Consider the following 27,244-nt stretch of genomic DNA (forward strand, 5'->3'; position numbering starts at 1 on the left):
TAAGGTGTTTTATCATTTTATATTTTGCTGAAAAACTTTTTCTATTCTCAATCTTTCCTTGCTTGCTTGGTGTCCTTCGCAAGCGTTCTTTGTGATGTGGCGCGACGCTCCCTGCGCCATCCTGAAGAACGGCTCCGAAGGAGACAATTGCTGGCCCGAATTTTTTTTCACAAAGAGGAGTGACATGTATCACTGGAAAAGTAAGGGTTAACAGAAGCTGATTCAAATATTAATTGCATTGGTCGCAAGTCTTGTGATTGGGTTAACATGCGATTTCCTTTAACCAGCTGGAGTTGCATCCCAGTGAACGTTGACAGTAGCACAATCCAGTCGCTTTTGAAATCTGAACATCCTTTACAGTTCAGATTCAGATACAAAACGACAATGAAAAATAATGACCAACCTGAAAATTGTCAGCTGTCGGGCGTTACTTTTCTTAACCAAACGGACTTAGCCCAAGTGCTTTTCAGAGTCCACCTGACCTGATATACAAACAGGTCTCCATGAACAAAATTGAATCCTTAGTAGACGCCAGAATTGCAGTCTTTGGGAAAAAACTGCTGTAGCGTCATGGAAGAACCGTGGATTCATTTTCAGAGCTTAGTTTTCTATCGCAAATAATAGCTTTCAGTTGACAAATGATGCCCTCAAAATTCTCAGTATAGTTAGGTTTACTTCTAAATCAGCTTGATTTGCTCCTGAATCGCTAATCAGTCTATAATACTATAATTATCGCTGCTGGTGCGCAAATAATTTTCCTACACTCCGCCAAGTAGAGCGCTAAGGGACTGGCACCGGCATTAGCATAAAGAATGAAACAAAGATGGCGGCCTCCATGCTGAGTCAAAGTAAGAACTTTACATTTGAGTCGTAATTTCTTTATGCTTGTGACTTTTCATACGTTAAATTACTTTCCTATCGCTGAAAAATTTTCAGAGCAAAAGCTTCCTTCGGGCCAAAGTTCAGATGAGTGGACAATTAGAGAAAAACTGGCTTTAGCTTCGTCTGTGGTTCGAAGTGGCGATCAAAACTGGTGAGACTAAGTGTTTGTTTTTACAGAGTTTGCAGTCTATTTATTCTGGTGTTTGTTACTAAAAGTGGTTTGGTTTGGGTAAGTTCTATTGCCAAAAGTTTCACATTTTAGAAGATTAGACGGCGTTATAAATGTCTCGTGAACTTTAAGAAAGTTACCAATCTACAGCGAAAAGTTCGCGTTTATTCTTGTTACGTTAAGAACTTTAATTTCTTTAGATTTCGCTGCTTGTTTATTATGAATTGTTTCTTCTGTTAGGGTTTCTGTAAGTCGTGGTATCAAACCGCTGCTTGAAACAGGATGTTGTGCTAAACCACGCCCACCTGATTTCTTCTCTCAGAAGGTATGCTCTGGTACATACATGTGTTTCACCAATTTCAAACGAGTCTTTTGATGATCTACGTAAGCTTACTGGTACTGGATACTAAAGCTTTTCTTGGTGACATTTAACGCATGTATGGTTGTTTTTATTAACAGAACTGTGCAGTACACTACTCAGAAATGCTTGAAAAAGTGAACACACCAAAGTAAGTCAAAATTATAGCATTGTTTGTATGTAATGAGTTTATTATTGACAGATCTTAGAATAACATCTGTTGTAAGAGTCAGTGAAGTAACCATAGTATACTCTGTAATTTTTACATTTATGATTAAATGATGTATTTTTGTTGTTTGCAACTTTTTGTGGGTTACCGCTTATTTGTTATGTAATCCTTTCTTTTTATTGCATGATATTACATAACATTATTCACATCCTCTCGGTACACTATAAATTTCTGCAACTTTGTAAGCTCTCCAGAATTTTTAGCTTTTTTGTAATTTTCAATATGTTGATATTATATATTCCACTTGAAGAAGGTGGCCTAAACCTTGTACATTACAATGCAGAATCATTCAAGATTTTTCCCTCTGTGTTTCTGAAGAATGCTTATTTAACATTTTGGAGAAGATACTTGTATTCAACAATGCTTCAATATTTTCTCCTTCCCATACATTACCTGTGATCAAAATTTTTCAGTCTGTTCTCAGACCTTTCCTTTGAAATAATGACTGCTTTGACATAAACCATGATCTCATAGAGGTATTTAGCAGTCATACTTTTTATCTTACTCTGTGTTTGAAAAAGTGCATTTGTTTGATTGTAGGAGGAAGCGTACTAATGAAGGAGGTGGGGCTGGTAAGACCACTGAAATAGGCTTTTATATGTTCATGATATGTGCAGCAAGTAAGGGTCCCATCTGATGTTTTCATTCTAATTTGTCTTGCCTCCTTTCTGTTTGATGTAGAAACACCTGGTGACCAAATTGTTAGAAAATTGACCTTTGATAGAATTGAAGAATTAAAGAAATCTATCAGAAATGATCAACAAACCTACAAGTAAGAAACAAATCTGATATACTAGAATACCATTTTCCTTGCTACTACATGCAATGTTTGGAGAGCTAGCAGTTTTCATGCCACAAGATGATATTTAACTCCTTGATGCCCTTTCCATGTTAGATTCTCAATCCTTTTCCTGCTCCACCAGAAGCATAACTAGGCAACCCTGCATACCCAGATTTCTTTCTGATTAGCCTCTCAAAAACAGGAAATGTAGTACATGTTGCTTGTGGGTTAGTGCACTGGACTCAAGATAGAAAGATCTTGGTTTTACCCTTTCACCCTTAAGAGTGACCAACATCTGATTTCTCCTTGCGATATCTTCCCTGAATCACACATGAAGGTCACAAGAATAATGGAAATGATCACCAACTAAAGAAATGGTTGTAAAAATTTCAGAAAAAATGAATAAATATTAAGCATGTAATGGCATCTTGTGCCATGTGGCACTCTTGGGTGGGAAAGGGATAAATTATTAAACAAATTCTCCTTGTCAGCACCTTAAGAAATGAATAATAAACAGTATGGAGAATGTGCATACTGATATTAGGGTGTGAAGGGTTAAACTCAGACAGGGTAACTTTTTGCATCCTTGTATTAGACTCTAAACTCTCACAATGGCTTGGTCTGCCAATAGATATACATAGCTAGAAATAATACTGTTGAGGTAACCTTACCAAATATTTAGGGGGTTCCTGCAATGAACTAGCTTCTGGTTAAGTAGTAGTACTCTTGGACAGTTGATGTTGCTTAAACTAGGATAGACTCAGGTAGGATGGGATTTTTGGCACAAAAGGCAACTTTTCCTTTAACTAGTCTCGTGTACAGGAAATGTGTATTGGTCCAATATAGTATGCATGCTGATCAACAATAGAGGAGATCATAAGGGACAGCTGTGAAACATTCTCCTTGAAAAGTTTGAGTTTTGTCCAAAGATCCTTTTCAAAAGTGTTCTCTTATTATGTAAGCACTCGCATGCAATTTAGAAGGAGAAATAACCATCTGCTGCTGTAAATTTATTATGTAACTTTGGTATTTAATTGATAAGATTGTTATTTTCATTCACTAAATGTTACTGTACCTGTTATGTTGTATGTTTATTTTACTCAGTAACCTAGGAAGCTAACCAATCTTACAGGAAACTTAAGGACAGAATAGAAGAAGTACGAAGTGGAAAACTTGACCTTCAGCTTCCTGCCTTGTGGGAGGAAATTAAAATGTATGCACAAATTTTTCTATTTTTTCTAATGAAATTATTTTTAAACATGTTTAAGTAGTCTGCTGACTTTGCATGGAGCCTTGGTAGTAATGTTACAAAATTTTCACTTGTAGAGAGCAGGTATGAATGCTAAAGGTGTCATTCTTATTATGGTGGAAGTTTAAAACTCCAAGCAAATATTTGGTAAATATTGTGAGAACCTTGATGCTAATGACAAATATTACATGTGAATTATTTTCATTTCTTTGTTTTCTAAAGGAAAAAGAAGATGAGGCCACCACCTGCTCCCCAGCAAGAAGGGGACAGCTCTGGACCAGTTACCCCAACCACACCCACCACGCCCACCATGCCCATCACCCCTACTACACCTGGAGCACAACCAGGGGTACAAACAGGTACTTTCACTTTCACATTATCATTTGCAGATAGGTTTTTTTTAGGTGGAGTACAAATGATCTTCTCTCTTTGCAAACTGATTTGCAGGTGGTGCCAAACCTCAAGGAAGTCAACCCCTGTCCTCTCCTCAGAAAGGGAAACAACTGAGAGTTCCTAAGCCAACAGCAAAGTATGCACAATATCAATTTTTGTTTTCAGTATTAATCAAAACTATAACAAAATTCTTGAACATGATTGGTTATCACCAGGCAGATTTGAGCACTAATAGGTTAGTGTACACATCATGCTTGTAATTGGACAGTGTAATAGGACAGTTAGAGGGACAGTTCATATGTCATACCTGTGTAAGTGGACAGAATAGCATCATATGCACTCTATTGTCTTGTATTTCTCAGAGTTAACAGTTTTTTTTTTAATGAAAACATACAACCGATGTCTAGTTTCTTTCAAATTTTTTCATAGTTTTGATTCATTGGTAACAGGACTTCATGTCATCCAATTGTGTCCGTAATCATAATTATGATTAACAGATTGGACTCCTGCTTTGCAGTCATCTGATCACCTATATTATTACAGACAGAATTGGATGACATAAAGTCCTATTACAATTATAAATAGCTCATAAGTAGTTTTTGTACAAAGTTGCTAAATTTTAAAGGGGTCTGTACAAACTTGAATAAATTTTTCATTCTTGAAGTGTATAGTACCAAAAACCACTTTAGCGATTTGGCATCCCTCACTAAATATATGCATTATAATAATTATTATCATTACTAAATGTTAAAAAAGTCATGTACTGCCAAGTTGGTTTTAATCACTCTGAATCTCACATGCACCTGCTGACCACATGACCTAATTGTGTTGATAAACCTGAATGACTGAGGCTTATATGTATATGCAAGGCTGCCAATAAGTTTTGTCTGTAGGAAGGTCATTTGTCTATGCCTGCAAGTCTTGATAAAGTTGACTTATTCCACGTAGATTTCAGAAGTATCAGAAACAGCTTCAACAGAGACATGGACATTCTTCTCAATCTTCCCCAATCAGTCAGACACCTGATGGACTGGCCACCACCCCTGTGGACAGGTCCCCTTTAGATGGAGGAACATTCTCACCAGGACTTGGAGGTGGGCCTTCTGGAGGACTAGGACAAAGTGGATCATTTCCAAGTGCAACTCAGGTAGAAAACAAGTTTTGTTGCCATTCATTTGTCTCTCATGAGAGCTGGTTTCCTGTTAATTCTTTAATCATTGTGCATATTATTATCGAACAATAGCTTGTCCCCATGCTAACTGTTGTCAATAACTATCGCTTGAGCGGGACTTTGAGCAGAAATATTACTTTTTTTATTTTACTAAACATCATTAAACCATCAGTCCTTTTCAGTGCTACCTTACACCAATTTTTATCACATAATTGTGAAATCCATATTTTTACATTTTACATCCACAACATGTTAAGTGAAGTGTTTCAAATGACTTTACTACTAAGCCAAGCCAAGCCAACCAATGCCAAGTTGGAAGATTTTCAGAGGGCTGTTAGTTAGGAATTGGCTTTAATTGAATTCTCACATGGAACTCAGGGTTTTTTTTTTTTGTTCCAAGGTAAAGACAAATGTCTCAGGTTTTACTTGTATCATTGGGACCATCTGTCCCAATGTACATGTATGCTGTCATTTTCGATATTATTGCCAATAAGATTGTGTTGGTTGCAGAGTTCTAAGGGAGAACCAATGGATGTTGACTTGAGCACCATTTTGGCCTCTGACTCACAAGGTGACATGGTCCCTCAGGCATCTCCTCGAAAAACAGATCGTGTACCTCAAAGCCCACTAAGACCACAGAGTGGTGCATCAGCACCAGCAGTAGCCAGCTCTCAGGGTTCTAATGAATCTCCATTAGTTTCATTGCTATCTCAGCCATCCTCAAAGGACAGTAAACAGATAAGAAGGGCCAGCAACCCTGAACAGGAGATGCCCCCAACTAAGGTACCTTTATTTGCATAGAAACTGTTTTGTGTGTGACCAAGTAGACACAATTGTTTTGCTCTATTTTTTTTTTTTTTTTTTTGTCATCCTGAGGTCAAAATAGGATTCATTTTGGTTTTTTTGTGATTGGATTCCCTAACAAGGAACAAACAACCCACTAAACCTTGCCCCATTCCCATGTCTGGCTTCATTTCTGAGCTGCAAGTAGTACCCAAATGGTATGTGGGAGGGACAGGTTTGAACTCTGTGAATTGTGAATCTTTTTGTGGGCTTCTTTTTCTGCAATTTTTTTCTGTGCCCATGAGAATTATTTTGTTATTTGTTATAATCCACAGGTCAGAATGTTATTTATGAAAATCAAACAGACAAATAGCAGCTAAAAAACAACTGGGGACATGAAAAGGATTTACATGTACAACTTGTTGAGGACACAACTTGACATTTATGTGGAAGACTTTGCCATGTCAGAAGTATGGCATTCATAAAATCATCTTATACTGTACTTTCAGGAGCTTGAGAGTCATTCCTCACAAAGTGGTCAGCTATCTGAGCCACTACCAACTCCACACTCAACAGCATCCCAAGGTACTGGCCAGACCTCAGACCCGCAAAAATCTGATGGAAAGCATTTTTTAGGTAAGAGAATTAATTTTCACCCCACCAATATGCTTCAAAATGTGTCCCACTGACACTTTTGCTGGATAATTTTCAAGGATGAGAACACATAGTAACCCCTCAAAAATAAAAGACATTCTGTCATTGGTGATAAAATTGTAAATATGAGAACTGAAAACTCAAGCTGTGATAGAAAAATATAATGTTTATTGCATTTGCATGATTGAGAGTCAATTTTATGGTCAAGCTATCACTTGAAGATTATAACATAGCAACTGCTATATAGCTAGTCTTGTGTAGAAATATGAAAACTTATTTAACATAGCATATGAAAATTTTGATGATGATGATAAGACATCACAGCAAAGAATACTACCTTTAGGTGCTAGTTGTTAATCCAGTTATGTCCAGGATTAAATTTTTATGGCAGTTTGATTTTGTTTTATTTCATTAAGGCAAATTTTATCGCTTACACTTAAAAGGATTTTATGGTACAATAAGACAAAAGCTTGAGGAAACAAAATATAAGTGGTAAAGCTGTTTGCAAACATGTGAACTAAATAAAAAACTTGCACTAGCCTTCTTTTAGTGTAGTTTTTTAAATTCATTGGTTCTTATTGTTTGTTTGTTTGTTTTTATTTGGGGTTACTCCCTCAATGGAACCCAAAAGCTGGACTCCATAGGGAAAGAAAAGGAAAAAATTTGTACACTACAAGTTTTAATTTGTATTACATTGCTTTTAATTTTTGTTGTTTAGGGGTTACTCCCTCCATGGAGCCCGCAAAGCTGGACTCCATGAGGGAGAGAACAGGAAACACACCTCAAGTCGCAGCTCCATCAGTCACCGCCCCCACACTTTCTAAACTTCTTGCTGATACTCCTGCTACATCTCCCTCTGTCAACTCTGTTTCATCACTTGGAGGAGCAGTACCTAAGGTATTCTGTGGCTGCTTCTAACTCCTAAATCATGTGGCATTTTGATTCCAATTGTCCCAGAAAGCTTCCCATATGCAAGTGTTTCAGAAACAACTCTCTTCCATCACCAAATGAAGGCTATAAGGGAACCTAAGCACAGATATTTCTTGAAAACAGCCTCCAGGGCTCAGTTGTTATAAAGGGCAGATAACACTATCCAACAGATAAATTGCTATCTAGCAGATAATTGATAGCAAAATGTATAGTATTATCCACCATATAGAGATTTATCCAGTGGATAGCACTATCCAACCTTTGAACAACCAGGGCCAGAAATATGATGCAAGCACTTCCTGTGTGCTTTGACATCATTCAGTCTGTTGCAAAGTGGTCATTTCAGTATTTGAAAAGTAAATGGTACAGAAAATAAGTGTCTGTCACAAGCACTAAGGAAAAAAACTCTCAACTTCTAATGGCTATTCATGTCTAACAAAACGTTTGTGCTTATGGGTAACTTCCCTATTTTGCTGTGAACCCCACCATCCTTTTGTAAAGGGTTCTGTAAATAACTGGTTAGCTTACATATAAAATTTATTTCTAAATGCTATTTGCTTTAAGTCAATTTGCTATTTAAAATACCTTGCCCTGATCCTTATTTTAAAGGGTAATTTAGTATTATCAACTAAGTTGATAGCGTAAATTGGCCACCATAAAGAGTTTAAAAGCTGATGTTTCGAGCCATAGCCCTTTTTCTATCACTCTGACAAAGGGCTAACGCTCAAAATGTCAGCTTTTAAACTGACTCAGTTGATAATACTTAATTACTCTGTTATACTCTCCCACTGATGCAGCACCACAGCTTCTTTAGAAACTTACCCCCCCCCCCAAATTTAAAGGCTTATTCTCTGTATACACAACCTTTTTATAGTTACTATTCACCAAAAATTATAACTCTCTTTTTAAGACCCCAGGAGGTATGGATTCCTCTGTATTGGTGGAGCCATCAACAGGGACACCCGTAGAAAACCCTTTATCTGTGATTGGGAGTGGCAGGGGCACCACAGGAGGTATAGTTTCATGGTTTTACTGCTATATGATTTCTAAGATAGGCCACATACTGCTATACACGAGGATGTTGTTGATGGAACTTTAAAAAAAGTGAGATGCTAAGACAGCACAGTTTTATGCCTTATATCATGGTTGGTTTTACTTCAAAGAGGTTATTAACAAAACAAGTGGACATTTGCTTGCTTGTTGAATTTTTTTGTTTTATGCCAGTGTAATGTATGGAAGAAGTGACAAAACTTGGAAGGAATTTTTTTTTAACACAGATCAACAGCAGGATTGTGTGAAATCACACAATATCACGCAGTATGGATCTGAAAGCTGCACTTCTTTGGACATGTAATTGTAATAAACATGTAACTGGACTGATTTGAGCTTTCACAATGTGTATACTTTTTGTTGTACCAGAAGCATACGACGTTGGTTAAATGCATCTGTTAGCACTCAATGAGGCAGTTATTTAATTACTAGGCACTCAAGCTGTTCTCAGCGTTTCCACACCCATGCCAGCCATCTCAGTCAATCCCAAGGTGAGTAAATCGCCCAAATTCCTGGTTTTTCCTTGAAAATCATGTAATAAATGTTATGAAGATGGTATCAATTTACAGTTTTTGGTATTTATCGACTTTTTCGTATCACGTGAAGTTTCAAGAGACTTGAACATGCCACTTATTAAAGTTGCACACTGATGTTGACGGTTGATTTCACTTTAAGGCTTTCCTTATTTATTGTCTGGTGTACTATCTTTAAACAAGAATAATTTGTTCGTTTCTAGGCTGCTGCTCTGACCGCGACTTTGCCCTCCCCTTTGGCAATTACACCTCCACCCACTACCCCTCCGGCAGACAGGAAGGTTAGTTTAACCAGTTGTAATCAATTTTATATGTATATATGTATGTGTAAATTTTTCCACTTGGCACATACGTAAGATTCTTATTTGTTTTCATAATGCAGGAAATAATAGCCCAAAAGTTTGAACCAGCGGTGAAAAATTCCGAGAAAAACAGCGGTACGGAAATTACGAGCGACGATCACGAAAATGACGCCAACACTGCCCGAGCCTCCACTGAACGGTCAGCGCCCATCCCTGAAGTAAAAGTTGAGACTATTGAGACCCCAGTTTCTTCTCCGCGAGTCCAGAAACGTGCGTCCAAACCCGGGAGGCCTGGTGAGGGATGAACTCAGTGGATAATGTCAAGAGTCAGTTTTCTCACGCTTTGGTATTGAGTCACGAAAGTCTTCTCTTTTTTAGGTCGACCATCAAGAGCAGCACGAAGGAATCAACGACATCGCAGCAAATCTGCAACCTCGACGGTACGCGTCACTGTTTCTGTTAATCTTCCCATGCGGAAACGTAAATCAAACCACTATGAATCAAATTATTTTAGAACAAACGATTTCATTTCATCCCATAGGACAATGAAGGTGACGTAGAAGAGGATCATGAAGAGGTATGGAGTATGAGAAGAAAACTTGTTAATCACTTCCTCAAAATCAGACCTCGATAGTATTAGATCTGAATAAACTCTAGCCCCGTTTGGTGTATTATTTCTTTAATAATTTTATTAATGTTTTCTTGGAGGGCTATTCATTGATACTCTATTTTTTTTCTCTCATCAAGGAATCCAAAATGGAGACTTTAGATGTGGAATCTGAGAAGGCCAGTGAAAAGACGGAAGACGAAGAAGAAAACGAGTCGATTGCCGAGGAAAAGAAAGAGGACAGCGATGAGGAGATGGAGCGGGACAGTGGAGACGAGGCAGTGTCTGACCAAGGGGACCAGAGTCAGTCTGAGAAGGATGAACCCTGCACCTCCATGAAAGAATTCTTGATGGACAAGGCGGGATCTGAATCGGTCCCCGGTAGCCCCGCTTCTCAAGTGTCCCAAGGGTGAGTGCCGCTGGTGCATGTGTACTGCTGTTAGTCCAAAATGTAAATTGGTTAAACGTGTTTGTTTATTTTGTTTAGAAGTAGTGACGAACAAGAAGCCATTCAAGCACAGAAAACGTGGAAAAAGTCAATAATGCTGGTCTGGAGAGCTGCAGCCAATCATAAGTAAGAATGATGGTTTAATCCTCGATCAGTACTTCCCTCATCTAGTTGTTACATGTTTCCTCAAAGATTAGTCAACAGAATCTGGTGTCAATTCAAGATTCCAATGTCCACCTGATGTTTTTGTCTATCGTCATTTCTTTAATTTTGGTTCAATTCATTGAAATTGAGAGGGATCGATACATATTAAGCTTTTCTTTCTAGGAGTCTGATTATTGTAGTCTTTTGTTCGCCGTTGAACGCGCTATGTTACTAGAAAAAGTATTTTCCAACATACGTTTTTGTGTATTCTAGTTGAGTGAAATTGGTTAGGCTTGCGAGATCTTAGTATAACGTACCCTATGATCAGCTGAAGCCCACACAATATCTTGAATGAGTGAGGAAAAAAAAACTGGATTTTAGCAGTGGTACATCCACCAGGTTTACATCACTGCCCCACTCTGCTCTCCTCTAATGACTTCTCAACTCCTTTAAATGAAATACATTTCATTTCTATCTTTGTTTTATCAGGTATGCAAACGTTTTTCTGCACCCAGTTACTGACGATGAGGCTCCAGGTTACCATGGCATTGTTTTCAGGTAAAAAAACGTGTAAGGGACTCAACTCGTGCTGTAAGAGAAGAGTCTGTAGACAAGTATAACTTACTGACTTTCCGGAGCTTATCATGTTTCTATGTCATGCATAGACTAGAGCATTTCCAATCCTTTTAAGTGCCAATCAATCAAAAATCTCCCCAAGGTGTTCGTTAGGTTTCCCTGAATGCTGAACAAGTTGATCATACTTACTCTTGGGTATAGAGCTACTCTTGCCTCAGGACACAACATGACCCGGCCACGGCTTCCACCGATCAGGCCCCTCTCGACTCGGAGTCCAGCGCGCTAACCATAAGGCCGCTATGTCTCTCACACCATTACTGAGAACATCAGAAAATCATGAGATGGAACCATCTGACTACTCTAAATTAATGAGCCTTAGAACAAGTGACCCTCTCTTAAAAAAAAAGTGATTGGGAAAGATTTATGAATTGGAAATTGAAGCACCTTGTTATCTGCTGAAATATCAAGGAAGTAGTTCCTTCTAGTACGACAACCATTAGACAACCATTAGACAACGATCCATCACAATATCCCAATTTAAGCCGTCTCATCTTTTTGCAGACCTATGGATTTATCAACGATAAAAAAGAACATTGAAAATGGGGTAAGAATATAACATGAATTTGAAGTCTGTCTGTATTTGAGATGTTTTAGGTTGGAAGCCAGGCGTATCTTAACCCGAAGAGTGACTAGCATCTAGTTTCTCCTGACAGTATTACCCCTGAATCACACATTAAGGTCGTGAGAATAGTGGAAATGACCACCAACGAAAGAAGCTTTTGATCGGTAAACAAATTCTCCTTATCAGCACCTTAGGAAATGTATGAAGAACAGTATGGAGAATATGCATACTGATGTTAGGGTGCAAAGGGTTAACGATTTGTTTGACATTACTACGCTAATATCACCGTTTTTTCGTTTCAGACCATTCGTACAACAAGCGAATTCCAGAGAGATATGATGTTGATGTTTCAGAATGCTCTCATGTACAACAGCGCTGATCATGACGTGTAAGCAACTGCTTTGTTGTTCGTCACATATCTATGTCAGTAAAATGAGGTTGTAACTAGTTATTTGAACGAACGTCTACCACTGAGGATACATTTTCGACATTTCCACTTATCCTTTACTGTTCTTAATTCAAGGTAAAGCTTCTTTATGTCTTAAATTCCTCGTCTCTTTCAGGTATCGCATGGCGGAAGAGATGCGTGACGATGTCATGGAACAAATCCAGGTAAACACATGTGTAGGATGCATGGTGGAGAAATTCGCTTAAAGTTTAAATACTTCAAGAAATATTAGCCATAAGTTGCTTGACTATTTGCGTTGTCTGAGCATAACATGAGAACTGTTACTTGTCTAGATTTGCTACCGAACACAGTGAGAAGTGGGCACTTGTTTAGTTTTATAATTCCTTTTCCACGAGTTAGTTACCGTCAGTTATAACCCATTCATTAATTTTCGCTCGATTTCACTGACTACTTTACGCCATGAGGTGCAAAATAACTGGACAGTTATTACGCAATAGCTCCCGTCTTCGTCGATATTTGCTCTCATATTATTTCTGTCGTGAAGAAAAAAAGCTTGCGAACGAAAGCCTATGATGTTATAAAGCTTGTCGCAAATATGCATTCGCCACTGGCTTTTTACGAGCGGTTTTCGTTCCTCATAAATGATAAAGAGAAGGTTATAAAATGATTAAACCACTTTCTGGCCTGCTGGTATTTCGGCTGATAATGTCCTTGGCTAAGAGTGTCCTCGAAATGTTGCATGTGCCCTCAAAGCTTCGTTTTTCGGCCAAATAGTCATTTTCCGGACATCTTTCAGCCGCAGAAATTATCAGCCGCTCGAAGGGGTTTATTTACTGATTATCGTAAAAAGATAGTGTACTCTTTATTTGCTTTCAGTCGTACATTGCCACTCAGATTATGGTCGATTCAAAGATGTTACGGGGCCACAGACAAGATGGTTAGATATCTTTGGTTTTTATTTTCATGTGATTTTCATTTATTAGCTCGTTTTTTTGTATGATCGTCAAAGGTTGTAGTGTCAGTGTGCTAACATTTTTGTTCAGAGAAAGTCAAATTTTTAGAAGTCCAATTATATTTCCAATTTCTTACGTGTCAAACGTTTATTTCTTACAGTGTTTCACATCTTCTTATGAGCTTCATCATTTACCTAGCTCGAAGGTGAGCTCTAGATCGCAACTTTTTCTTTTATTTCGACAAAATCATTCCAAACTACCTTGAGTCAGAAGTTTGCACTTATTAGCAAGCGTCGTAATTCTTAACTTCCTTAAAAGGCTAGTTATTAATGAAAACATTTGGAATCATCACCTCTTACGTCCTGCTCTACTGAGGGCACATGATCAGTGATGGTGTTACCTAGAGATTCCATCAAAAGAAGTTGAAGAAGTAGAGGATAAAACAAATGATAAGTACTTTTTTTTCAGCTCGGCCGTATTAACGTTAAGTTTTCTTTTACAGGCTTTCAACTCGGCCTATCGGGATGTCTTCATCGGTCTCTTTTCCGAAGTGGACGGGCTGCGTTCCAGTTTAAGTCACGGTCTTAGCAAATTCATGGATAACTTTTTGGGGATCAGCTTTCGATTTCGGGAAAGTTTTTATACAATACTAATTCTATTTTCCTTGGACTTAGCTACGATTAAAAGGGATTTGGTTTGACCTTTGGCGTGTCTTCTCTGCTTAACGTTTTTAGTGTAGTCCATACAACATTTATCCCCTCGACCGTGAAAACGCTCGGCAGCACGGCTTTGGACTTCACTGACTTTTAAACTCACATTCCGTTTTCTCTTATCGATCATCACATTCTGCAAGATCCACGAAAGAAGCATGATGTCATTTCAGAGATCGCTTGTGGTACTCGACTGGAATACCGCTAAGAAGTGAATCGCTTTGTCGACTAATTCGCAAACTCCCGTGGTCCTCAACCAATCAGAAAGCGCTAGCTTAAGACGTCGATCGTATTAGTTAGGGATCCTAACTGTAAAATAAATCGGAACCTCGTCATATTTTTTTGTGATCGGAGAACGTGCTTGGCTCGGGGGTGCTCATGACGCCTGTCGTTTTCATGCCGTTAGCGTTCGCTTCTCACGTTATAGGGACAACTGGCGATTAGTCAGCTTCCGACGTCGTCAATCGACATTTGGTGCTCACTTATCGCTCGCATGTAGATACGTTGTCTGAGGGAAACCAAGAATTAACAAGTTTCAACGTGTCAGTTGAACTGTCTTAATGACTACAGAAACATATAACGTAACAATGAGATTTAGCAGAGGAAAGCACTGAAGTGTTGTGCGTCGTAGTTCGTTGACTTTCCTTTTTGCTATCCCGGATGATTTAAAAGCCGGCTATTCTTCCCGTAGTTAACCTTGTCATGCCTTGCCTTGCCTTGCCCCTGCCCCCCTCCTTGCCCCTGCCCCCTCCTCCTTCAAGGTTTCCACTTAGACCGACACTCTCATGATACGTACAGAAACTCAACCTTTATTTTTCCCTAAGCAGTGTCGATAGCCTTTCCTGTCTTAATAAGCTGTCATTCGCTTCTGCGACCGTCGTCGATCGACTTAACTAGTAAGGAAAGGATCGCCCAATCATAGGCAGGGAGGCACGGGGGGAGGGGTAAGTTATGTTTTGCTGGGAAAGCTTTAATGAGTTACATGTAAAAAGATGGGGTAAAATCTACGACAGCACCACTCTTGTTCGCTTCGATTTCCACAAGAAAGTGCTCATGATACAAAGGATGTTTCCCGAAGGGTCCCTGGAAACGAAAATTCTCATAGCAAGACTGAATTTAAAACATCTACAGAACTTTAGATTGGGGCTTGGGGCACTCATTTGCAAAATCGAGAAAAAATTCGTAGCCATACGGGAACGGACTTAACATACCCTGAAATTATTGAGCTCACACTTCAACGCACAAAAAAAAAATAAAATGAAAAGGAAAAATTTTGATACCAGCTTTTCGAATGTTTCGAAACCATAGAAACAGCTGAAAACGTGCACACGACAACTCAGGTAGCCAAGGAGAAAATCCCGTTGAAGTGCGACACGGTAATAAACAAATATGGGTGAAATTTTTTTCGGCTTCATGAGCCATCACTTTGTTCAAATTTTTGTCCGTTATTTCTGCGTTTAAACGAGCCATTCATTTCTTTTTTAAAGGAACCACAGAAAAAGCCCAGGAAAACTTCTTTGCAAGAAGAATTAATATTTTATAACCGCTGTCTCAGCCTTCAGGATTCCTGTTTTCAGACCTCGCACAATTTTGTGATTTCACTTTGTGTTTTCTTTAGGGGAGGGCAATGAAATGTACACAGTTTTAAAAACACACGAGCTTAACTATTGTTCAGCTCATTAAATCTCCTGTTTCGCCGCTTTCTCGTTAGTTTGCAAGAGGTCCCTGTGAATGAATGAAGGTAACAAGAAGCAAAGAAGGGTAAGTTAACTGAAAGCTTAAACAAACTGCAAGCAAACTACGGGAGAATAGTTGGCATGACTTAAGTTCAAAGCCTTAAAAAAGTGAATGGTCTTTATCTTGGCAATCCCAGGCAATCCTCGGCAATCCTCAGTCTCAGTCAGCCCCACTCCTCCCCAATTATCTTTGCATGAGAAGCAATCACTCACTGGCGGCCATGTTGGCTACGGCTTCAAAACTTAAAATATTCTTGTGTGGGTAATGTCGCCCAGCTTTTGCATACGTAAGCTAACCTGTTCTCCTTTCTCAGTTTACAGGCTTGCAAATTATTTTACAACGTAATTAGCCACTTTGTTCACAGGCGGGATGAACACTTCTCGTGCAGCATTTGCAAACGAGAAGTCCAAGAGGAGCACCGATTTGGCAATTGAAAACTCCCTGCATAGAAATGTTGAATAAGCCGAAAATTGCACTCAAAGATATCCTCACGAACTCAATTCCACTGCAAGATTCAGAGGAAAACGGTTGAAAAAATGCTGAAATCACACTGATGGGAAAATAACGACACAGAGAACCAGTATGAGCCTATCAAAAATAAGGTGACTTTTTTTCAATTTTTTTTTCGTGTAATTAGCGTTTAGGGAAAATGACTTTAAATCTCAAAATTCCCATATACTTCAAATATGAGCTTCTCTGTACGATACATTGCAGATGGCTGATGAAGGGAGGAAAATGAAGTGGATTTCAGTCTCAAGTGCAAGGATTTCAGGAAGTTTTTCGGGTAAGTAAACAAAAAAATGATGGATAGTACTTTATCTTATCATTGAAGCATATCCGACTTTAACTACTGAATGCATATTATTTATGCTAATTTAGATATAATTGTAAATAATTCTGACATAACTCCAAGACTCTTTGCACAAGATTATTTCATTCAATTCATTTTCCTTGGTTGCTCTGTGGGTAATCTCACCTCTGGCACTGTCTTGTCTGATCAAAATTAAGGGCAGAATGGTGCCAGAAAAGTGTTGGAGTTGCACTGACTGACTGACTGATTGTTAAACTAATGAACATATTGATTAAGTGGTATACTGATAACTGATAACCAGACTGACAGCCTATCTGAAAAGCTAGTCTACCAATCACTTAAAATTGTTATTACTAACTTGTTGATGGCATACATCTACACTGACTTATTCACTGATGGTCAACCTGGCTATATTTACCACATGTACTGAATGGCTGATTGACTGAGTCACAAATGCCCTGATGGACTCACCAACAGGCTCACTGTCTGGCTGACCTATGTGCTGACTGACTCATTGACTTACAGATTAACTGACCTACTTGCTGTAGGACTCATCAATTGTCTGTATCATTAACTGACAAACTTGCCATGTGAATGACTGATCAACTGACCAATTCACTGAAATACAGAATAAGTTACTGATTAATTGAGTTAGCCATGGAATTAAACATTGATGACTAACTAAACTATTGGTTCATGCTTAGTGTGTGTATATCAAGTTATTAGTGCACAAGAGAAGTTAGGAGGGTACGTCAGAGAAGGGTAAGAGTTACTGAAGGTGCAGCAGAAAGTAACTCTAGCTTTTTGAGTGCTCTCTGAACTTCCCAAGTGCACCCATAACTCAATTTACACACAGTTAGAGCATGAACCAATTCTTTTAGAACATAGACACAAGTTGTGTTTGTTCCTACATAAAAAAGAAAAGGAAAACCTGTATTGGACACAGGAATGTCTTTGTAGAAGAAATGGGAGACATAACCCTTTAACCCTAAGATTGACTAACATCTAATTTCTCCATACAACATCACCCCTGAATCAAACATTAAGGTCATGAGAATAAAGGAGATGATCACCAACTAAAGAAGCTCTTGATTGTTGAACACATTCTCCTTGTCTGAACCCAAGGAAATGTATAGGCAGTAGTATGAAGAATATGCATACTGATGTTAAGCCTTTACACCCAACATCAGTATGCCTATTCTCCTCACTGTTGTCTAAACATTTCTTAAAGTGCAGAAAAGAAGAATGTGTTTAACAATCAAGCACTTCTTTAGTTGGTGATCATTTCCTTAATCTTTGTAACCATGGTGTTTGAATCATAGGCGATATTGAAAGCAATCATTAGTTTCTAGTCACTCTCAGGGATTAAACAGTGAAGGAGTGAAGGGTTAAAGCTGACACACAACAGCATTGTTGCCCAAACAATCTCTTCCTTAGTCTTGATCTGTGATACAAAGACTTGGTTCCCAAACAATGAAGGAAAAAAAAAACTGTTTCGGACATTGGGCTGTCTTCGTGTGCTGATTAGGTGTTTGACTTTGCCCAAGAGACTTAAGCTGGCCCGTAAAGGGATTGGTGTCACCCAACAAATCCCTTCCTTAGTCTTGATCTGTGATGCAAAGACTTGGTCCCTAGAAAACAGGAATAAAACTGTTTCAGACACTGGACTGTCTTTATGCACTGATCGGGTGCTTGACTTTGTACAAGAGATGGGAGACTTAAAGCTGACCCTTAAAGGGGTTGGTGTCACCCCCCAAAAATCTCTTCCTTAGTCTTGATCTATAATGCAAAGACTTGGTCCCTAAAAAAAAAAGGAATGAAACTGTTTTGGACACTGGACTGTCATAATGCACTGATCAGGTGTTTGACTTTGCACAAGAGATGGGAGACTTAAAGCTGGCCCTTAAAGAGGTTAGTGTCACCCAACAAATCTCTTTCTTAGTCTTGATCTGCGACGCAAAGACTTGGTCTCTAAAAAAGAGAAATAAAACTGTTTCGGACACTGGACTGTCTTTATGCACTGATTGGGTGTTTGACTTTTTACAAGAGATGGGAGACTTAAAGCTGACCCTTAAAGGGGTCGGTGTCACCCAACAAATCTCTTCCTTAGTCTTGATCTGTGATGCAACGACTTGGTCCCCAAATAAGAGAAATAAAACTGTTTCGGACACTGGACTGTCTGTAGGCGCAAGAATTTGTATTATAATTTTTTGTTATTGTTGAAGTTTCATAGTTTCGTGTCAGATGTTTATTTTCTCGTCTTCATTAGTGTCCTTTGTCAGTTACCAGTTTTATACTTGTTATATTTTTTTTGCATATCCTAGATTTATTGTTCGCGCGTAACTTATTTGGTTAGTTGTCTAGTGTGCGAAAAATATCGTGACATATCTAGCTTTGGGTTTCATGTTTTCGTATTTGGTTTGGTCACATTCGTCTTTTACCGTATTCAACAATGTGTCAAGTTTGTTCTAGTCAAGTTTGAAATACGAGTGATTAGCGTTTGTGGCTATACTGTCTAGGTGTTTGACTTTGGACAAGAGATGGATGATTAAGGATTGACCCACTAAGGAGTTGGTATCGCCCAAAAAAATCTCAGAAAAGGTTAAAGGATAACTCATTCTAGATATTTCATACTTTAAAACTTGCAAATAATCGGAAAGAAACAATTTAGACGACTTTTCTCAATTTTGCGTCTTTTTTGTTAGAAAGTCCAAATGTTTATCGATTTCGAGAGATTTTCCAATGTACATCTGCAATATACGTTAAACCTTTGTGCACCTCAAAAAGGAAAGAAAAGTCTATATTGTTTGACGACGCTGTGCGCCTTCATTTCCTCTTTCAGGTCCCATGACGGTTACATGTTTAGAAAGGTCATGGGAAACGCGTGTTGAGCTTAACTACGGTTGAACAGAAACTTGTTAATGAGGTGAGTTTACTACATTGCTTTATTGCGTACATATTCATTTTGTGTGTGCGCGCAATGTGTTAGAGTTAAACCAAATAAACGAATGTCCAATTGAACAAACTTGAAATTGTTTTTGGACACAGTAAGAATATATTGTGTATCATATTGTTATATTGTGGCTCATTCGAAGCTCTTCATTCTTTTTCTCGTAGATTTCATGAAGAATGACTACCGCAAGAAACCAGACTAAACTAGTCAACCTTCCATAGGAAGCATAAATTGAGGTCGTTCTGTCACTCCCGGCAGGCAGTTCTCTAAAGGCAGTTCTCTAGTACCTGTAAAAGCTATCTACTTTGTGGTTAAAACATCTTGTAATACGCATGTGTATCAAGACAGACATTTGGTTAGACAAAACGCATGCGTTTGAAATAAATATTACTACCACAACGTAGACAATCTTTACAAAGACTTAAAAAATCTGTCTGCACGAGGTGGGTGCGGCGGGGGAGGTCGGATGGAGAAAAACAACTGTATAAAATTATTGTAATATTACTGTGTTATAAGACTGTAATCACAAGAATGTGGTATTCAAGATTGTATTGTAGAGAAAAAAGATTGTACTGTAAACTTATTTAACTGTATTAAGAGATGTTTGTATCACAAGGTTGATAACTTAGTAAGGGATAATGCGGGTGTGTTGGTGGATGGTGAACTGGGAATCGTTTTTGGCTTTCTTCCAAGATTGATAACTTTTAAGTACCATCTAATAGAGGCGCGTGTGGTGGGGGATGGTGGACGGATCGACCCCCAATTTTTCATTTTATTCTCTGAAGTGGGGGTCGGTCCAATTTTACTTTCTTTCCAAGATTGATATTTGTCTCTAGTCTCATGCCTAAAGTGATCGTGTGCCTTGGTGTCCAGCGCTGGGTTGTCGAAGAAACCTGCAAAAGAGAGAAAAGAAATCAAGACCAAAAATTTGAGCCATAAAATACGTTGACCCCCTTTTTTTTTTTTTCCTTCCTCTTCATGGTCTTCTTGTATCGGAAGCAAAGGGAGAAACAGGAATAAATGGTTATAAATAATTGCCTTATTCCGTTTTTTTCCATATATCATTCTAATGAGAACACTACGAAACCAGTTTCACTTTACTGTAAAAGTGTAAAAACCTTAATAACAACAACATTGAAGCTAACAGAGTAAATGTTCTAGTTTTCCACGAGAGGACGCAGATACTCTTTCTGGTCTTTTTTTACCTCGATGACAATCTGAAGTAAACTACTTAACACAAATATATTGAATCACCTGAGGAACACGCGACGCCAGTCTTGAAATGGCTTCTTTATCGAGCAAACCTTACTCAACGGTATAGGATGAGCCTTTTCTCGATGTAATTACTGTAGCAGCTTTTGTTCCTCTGACAAACAGTAAATTTCTCATGCCTTTCCTTCTTGATGCTCTCTTAGGCCCAATCTTTATCGCTTGCTTCCACCAGCAATCTGCAGAAAGTTAAAGATTTCAAATGTAAACTGTATTTTTTTTGTGAACGGGCACTGCAGCAAAGACACCCCCCCCCCCCCCCCAGCATCTCTTTGATGAAATAAAGCAAACAGCGACGGAAAGAAATCAGAGAAGGGCGAAACCTGAGCTAAGTGCTGTGAAATCCCTCGGGTAGCGTGAATTCTGCTCTTGGCATAGAATTAACATATTACAACTTGCGTTTAGCGTGTAATTATTTGAAATGGCTCTGCAATTCTAAATGCTGTAAAGCAAATTTTTCAGTAATTATTGATAAAATGAAAAACAATTTCGTTATTTCATTTCATTTAATTAATTTTTTAATGCTAGAATAGACTGGTTGACTTTCTAATTTCTTTAACTACATGTTGATGAAATAACAACAATAACAGAAACTGACGTGTGCCTGACTGAAGCGAAAACAGCGGAAGCTAACTCTTTAACTACATGTTGATGAAATAACAACAATAACAGAAACTGACGTGTGCCTGACTGAAGCGAAAACAGCGGAAGCTAACATTCCAAGAAATTCATTGAAGCCAAACCTTGCAGTTACTTTGGACCTTTGCATAGTTTAGTTTTAGTATGTCCTTAGCGATAGGATCAATCTCTCGAGCTGTTAAGTCCTAACTTCACTGATATCTATAAAAGTGTAGTTTGATCGTCCGGGTGAGTGTAGTCCTGAGAAGGACTGTTGTCGGTAGTGGTGACTGACGTTTCGACAACCTGAGCGGAAGTCATCATCAGAGTCAAGTGAAAGGTTGAATGATTGGTCGGATCCAAACCGACCAATCACGACTGACCTACGCCACTTGAGTCTTACAGCCAATAACATCACGGCAAAACTGACCAATCAGTGTACACAAACCGGACTAAAAAACATTCGACTGACAACAACCTTTCACTTGACTCTGATGATGACTTCCGCTCAGGTTGTCGAAACGTCAGTCACCACTACCGACAGCAGTCCTTCTCAGGACTACACTAACCCGGACGATCAAACTATACTATTACATGTTACCCCGGGTTCAAACCGTTTACTGTATTCACTGATATCATAGGACTTTTTTTTGCCATTATTGAGATCTGACCAAAAGTCTACTTATCCAAACAGTTTCAAGAGGTTAGAATGACTGACGATGATAAATAAGTGAACAGAGTCTCACTGTCAAACCCAACTTCTGAACTGGTTTTTGTAAATTAGGACTATAGACTCAATGAGATGTAGAGCTTTCTAACTAGCTGTAATCAACATATCATCTTGACACCATCAATCCCGGTTGACATTATTAAATGTTCCTCCATAACTCAAATATTCATAGAAACCATTGTCTAACTGAAAAAGACAGTTTGATCAAAATGATGTGCAATTATGTGCGGTTGAAAAATTGTGATCAAAATACACCAAGATAACTTGTTTCATTTTCTCTCAATTCGTGAGCCGGCGGCACGCAACAAATCCTGCGATCTGATAGGTGACGGGAGTGAGAGGTATTCTCCCATCCGTTACGTGATGAGTCACCATGAACATCCCTTGTTTCGTTGCAATCAGTTTTCATAGATGAACTCGCTTGTTACGGAAATGTTTGCAATTTAGGACCCCCGTTGTGAAAAAGAAGAGTGCACTATTCCCACTAAGTTTCGCATCTTGAAACTTCGGATGAGCAATGGAATCAAAACGTCTTAAAGAGACAAAACAATGTTGGAGTAAAAAAATTTTCGGTGCAAAAGCACTCATTATTTACAAACTGTGCGCATTTCAAAACCGTCCTCGAATGCTGCATTTAGCCAACTCTAGGATGTGTCATTCCTGCTTAATTCCGTAATTCATACTTCATCTACTCAAATCCCAGCCCAACCTTTAAAAAAAATGCAACCTAATGTACACATAATTAAGTCAGTGGAACCGAAAGTTTTTAAATCAATGTCGCTTACTACGAAATACATTTTTTTTTGCACGCGGAAATGTATGATGATGAGATTACATACATTATACATTCATACTTACTAAAAGGTGGGAAAACAATGCAAAGTTGAACATTATGGGATAATCAGTAAGTCAGTTATGATTATCATGATAGGTCAGTCGGTCAGTCACTCTGTCAATCAGCCAGTCAGCCAGTTAGTCTGTCGGTAAGACAGTCAATCAGTCAGTCAGTTGATGAGCCAATCAGCTAACCAGCCAGTCAGTCTGTCAGCCAATCAGCCTGCCAATCAGTCAATTGACAATTTGTAAGTCAGTCAATCAGTCAGTCAGCCAGTCTACCAGCCAGCCAGTCAGTCAATTGGTCAGTCATTCAGCACATCAGTCAGTCAATCAAGCAGTCAGCCAGTCTACCAGCCAGCCAGTCAGTCAGTCAGTCACTCAATCAATCAGTCAGTCAGTCAGCTAGTCTACCAGCCAGCCAGTCAGTCAGTCAGTCAGCCAGTCAGTCAATCACTCAATCAATCAGTCAGTCAGCTAGCCAGCCAGCCAGTCAGTCAATTGCAATAAGCCTACAAGCCAGTCAGTAAACCAACCAAGCAGCCAGTCCAGTTGGCTGGTCAGTCAGTTGGTAGGTTAGTCAGTCAGTCAGTCAATAAGTCTCACATTCAGTCAGACAGCCACCATCTGGCCACTCAGTCAGTTTTTGTCATTCAACCAGCTAGGCAGCCAGCCAGTCATGATCTGACAGCTAAGAAAAAAGTTAGCCAATAATACTGTTACAAGCTTCTTATTCTAGTTAATCATTTATTTTGTTTGCTACTGCAAACATTTTACCATTATTTTGTTATAAATGATTACCTAATCTGATGTGATGATATGATGCATACACTGGAAATGGTATTTAAAAAATGTCCATCACCCTCATTCCTATAATACAATCTCCTCAGCAATAAACACCAAACGTACCAGATTGCATGGAATGTAAAGCCACTACAGCTAAGACACCTCACAAAAAATTGGGTTTAAAGGAAAATCAGCAAATCATAACCATAATAATTTCTCATATGATTGATCAATCATTTAATTAATCACTTACCATATGATTTATTTAATGTATTAATGAAAAGCAATCCCTGTTTGCCACTTAAAACTCAACCAATCTATATACTATTCTGGACATTACATCTAGAGCTAAGTCTGTTCTTAAACTTACACTCCATATCATTTTTCATCAAGCTATTCTTTGGCTTTTTTGGCAATTGTATCATGGGTTTAAGTGTCAATAGTATGTATACAATATGCCATGAATTTTTTTGAGGTAGCACAAATGTAGTTGTTACAATGTCAATCTCTGTCATATTTCCAGCTCCTAGACAAATAAACTAAGGTGTTGTAAAATAAGCTCTTTAAACTGGCCCAGTTGTATAATAGTTCTACAATTTCATCTCTGTAATGGTATATGAAATAAAAAAATCATGCTCTGTATCCCTTCACATAAAAAGCAGGACACATAATTACAGAAAACAGCCAGTAACAATTAAAAAATAATGATGATAATATAAAACTTTTCATTCATAGTGCTCAAAAGATGAGTCATTCACACACATCAATGTAAAAGGGATTTGAAGACATTGACTGATGCATAAGTTAAAATATCTAGCAAGGTAAACCATTCCATAGTCTTTGTGCAGCAACTGAGAAAGCCCTGTTCCCAAAAGGTTTTCAAGTGGGTCTTGGAAATTTTAAAAGATACTTATTGGAAACCTAAGACTTCTAGAGGGCATATAAGGGACCAATAGATGACTGAGATATGCAGGTGCTAGATAATTCAAACTTTAGCATGTAAGCAATAGAGTTACAAAATAATTTGCTGCTTTACAGGCAGCCAGTGTAAGTCTATCAAAACTGGACTTGTGTGCACAGCCCTTGGCTGTTTATTATCATGATTAAGTTTGGATATAACATGTGCTGTCGTTAGTTGAAAGAGTGTGCTCCATGAGAGTATAGAGCAAAGAGCTGAGCTAAAAACTGTCACACCATCTGCCAAATTGTACTATGTTCGACCTTTCTTAGGACTTCTCTCTAGCTTTTTTTTGTGAATTGAAAGTGAAACTTTGGAACAAGTGAGCTGCCAAGTAGCAACAGAAGAACCAAACAAAGGTTTGTAAACATGCCAGGTACCAGTTTGTTTTCTAATTGTCATGTGAAAAAACTTGTGTGTTTTTATGAGCCACAATTTGGCCCAATTTCATTAAAAATTTCACCTTCAGATTCTATATTAGAAACTAAAGAAAACTTCAGGAAAAAGTGTTAAATTTGACCTGCTGAACTATTTCAGTTTGTAAACTATTACAGAAAGTGAACTTTGATGGTTTTATGAAATTTGATGGTTGACATTTTTGACAGCTGTAGTTTTGTAAAGCCAATCAGATTATTTGAACCATTCCAACAGGGTCCTGATTGGCTTATTGTAGCATGCTTTATGAGAGTATAGAGCATACTGATGACACTGTTGTTTGCTTTGAAAATTGAAAGTAATGCGTGGGGAATTTAGTGGATTCTTCATTATGAAAAAAATAGAGAAGCCTTGATTGTGCTCTGTTCTGATGTAAAGCACCTAGGAAGCAGCTTCTTTCATGCTCTAGCCACTTCTGTGTGCTTTACAACAGAAAAGAGCACGTCTCTCTTTGTTACACAAGGCATGCAGCGCAGTTTTTTTTTAATGCACTAAAGCTTTTGAATCAGCTACTTTGGTGAACCAATGAGCAGTGAATTACAATTGTTTAAATGACAAGTAACACTTTGAACAATACCAGAGTAAGATCAAATATAAGTCAAATTGGTTGATATGATGTCCATACAATTAGAGCTAAAATTGTAGGTAAGGATTAAAACTATTCTCTGTTTTCTATGTTAGAGAGTTTACACAGGTGTAAGTTAAAAAAAGCAACCAATATAAAGCAACTTTCTCAAGACTCTACTTGAGATTTCTTTCAATTTTTAAAAACTTCTTTTCCAAAATTTGAGTTGCCAAATTCAGGTTGCAGTTTATCTTCGAGTGCAGCTTATCTGCCAGTGTTTACAACAACAATATCTAAAATTACATAATTATAGTCTCTGACTAAAGCAGTCTCAACAATACGTTGATAGAAAGATCTCATAAAGACAAGTTCAATCAAATGTGAAGCTACCACTTTTTCAGTAAGTTCAGACATAAGCATGAAGTTGGAAATGGGAAGGAAGTTAGCAAAGGCCTCAAAAGCAGGTTTTAATTGTTTGTAAGATGTAATGATTTGAAGCTGTACCAAGGCATTAGAAGGTAAAACAACGGAAAAGAATACAGCCTTTCATTGGGATCATCAGGGGAGGGGGCATTTCGTGACGCCAAACCCCGAAGTATCACCTCAAATGTTCACGGAAAGTGACCGAAGGATCTACCGAATGAGTTTCTACCCCATACGAAAAAACTACATTGAAATTCACGCCTGAAAAAGCTCCTATCACAACAACACCACATGTCCAGAGGTACCCAGAATGAAATTTGCAGCAATCTCCTTCGCAAAATATTTCACCCATTTTGAGCCAGCTTAGCCAATAACATTAAATATTAGACAGATAAAATGATGAAAAAAAACCTGTGGTTTTTTTAAGATTTCTTTACTTACCTCTTGCTGACAAGTTGACATCTGGCATGTACTTGGGAAACATGGTCTTCATTTCTATGTTTTGCGGCCTCTCTTCCTTCCATCTTATTTCTAAACATCACTGAGCGATAGAAAGTTGCAGAGAAGCTGAGGGGCTATTCAGTTCCGAGCCTTGTGCTGAAGCAAACTATAATTTCCCCGCAGTTACCACAACATCTACTGCCAATTTCGACGGCCATGTCCCACCATATTGGATTCAACCATTCCTAACGAGTGAACGCGCACGTTTCACAAACAACAATGCACGAAAACGCGGGAAATTGCAGATACAGCGCGGAAACACGTAAGTTTTTACGCACTTTCGAGGAAGAGGCTCCCGTCATGTAGGTCATCTAATATTTTCATCACATTTCTTAACACACGACTACTTACTCAAGACAGGCAAGGAAGAGGGTTCAACATTTATTAAGTTTCCAAGTCAAGAATATTCGCCGTTTTGATCTTTCAGACTTCATGTGGAAAAACGGTTATTTTTTTATAGTAATTGTGATATTTTTAAATACTTCCTTTGGATCCAAAAACTGCGATTTTGTTGATCAATAAATTCGAATGATCCAATCAGGAATTAGATTTTATATTGAACGAAATATTCAAGAAGAAGGATAATGGATAATTTTTGTAAGAAGTACATTTGTACCGGCGGCAAATTCAACGGAAGGAAATGAATAACAAACAGACCCACGTAGTAATTT

At 38.3% G+C, this 27,244-nt stretch overlaps 1 protein-coding gene and 2 long non-coding RNA genes across 6 annotated transcripts; 2 read left to right on the forward strand and 1 right to left on the reverse strand.

Annotated features, from left to right (window-relative positions):
- The first annotated feature begins 801 nt into the window (after positions 1 to 801).
- On the forward strand, positions 802 to 13,943 carry LOC131788842 (bromodomain-containing protein 8-like). 3 transcript variants are annotated; one of them, XM_059105936.2, is made up of 28 exons: positions 802 to 848; positions 937 to 1,033; positions 1,292 to 1,376; positions 1,511 to 1,560; positions 2,179 to 2,210; positions 2,320 to 2,410; positions 3,552 to 3,632; positions 3,891 to 4,027; positions 4,116 to 4,197; positions 5,010 to 5,208; positions 5,743 to 6,015; positions 6,525 to 6,651; positions 7,388 to 7,566; positions 8,510 to 8,612; positions 9,082 to 9,140; positions 9,386 to 9,463; positions 9,565 to 9,778; positions 9,863 to 9,924; positions 10,026 to 10,061; positions 10,232 to 10,500; positions 10,579 to 10,665; positions 11,173 to 11,241; positions 11,821 to 11,863; positions 12,184 to 12,269; positions 12,445 to 12,493; positions 13,167 to 13,227; positions 13,404 to 13,448; positions 13,746 to 13,943. In XM_059105936.2, exons 1-27 carry the CDS (start codon positions 824 to 826, stop codon positions 13,421 to 13,423), a joined length of 2,694 nt encoding a protein of 897 aa, XP_058961919.1. In that variant the 5' UTR covers positions 802 to 823; the 3' UTR covers positions 13,424 to 13,448; positions 13,746 to 13,943. The 3 variants fall into 3 exon arrangements, with proteins under 3 accessions (XP_058961919.1, XP_058961917.1, XP_058961918.1); XM_059105934.2 differs by lacking the exon at positions 13,404 to 13,448; XM_059105935.2 differs by lacking the exon at positions 13,404 to 13,448 and having other exon boundaries at positions 10,582 to 10,665.
- A 1,960-nt stretch (positions 13,944 to 15,903) lies between these two features.
- On the forward strand, positions 15,904 to 19,752 carry LOC136282691 (uncharacterized). Of its 2 annotated transcripts, none has more exons than XR_010718363.1 (4): positions 15,904 to 16,292; positions 16,405 to 16,474; positions 19,021 to 19,427; positions 19,619 to 19,752. It is a non-coding gene; the product is annotated as an uncharacterized lncRNA (long non-coding RNA). The 2 variants fall into 2 exon arrangements; XR_010718362.1 differs by having other exon boundaries at positions 19,344 to 19,427.
- A 461-nt stretch (positions 19,753 to 20,213) lies between these two features.
- On the reverse strand, positions 20,214 to 26,766 carry LOC131788845 (uncharacterized). The gene is made up of 3 exons (XR_009340552.2): positions 26,514 to 26,766; positions 20,709 to 20,902; positions 20,214 to 20,347 (listed from the first exon to the last, which is right to left on the reverse strand). It is a non-coding gene; the product is annotated as an uncharacterized lncRNA (long non-coding RNA).
- Between the last annotated feature and the right edge of the window lie 478 nt (positions 26,767 to 27,244).

This window comes from Pocillopora verrucosa, chromosome 1, assembly GCF_036669915.1.
Source record: "Pocillopora verrucosa isolate sample1 chromosome 1, ASM3666991v2, whole genome shotgun sequence".
NCBI classification, from domain to species: Eukaryota; Metazoa; Cnidaria; class Anthozoa; order Scleractinia; family Pocilloporidae; genus Pocillopora; species Pocillopora verrucosa.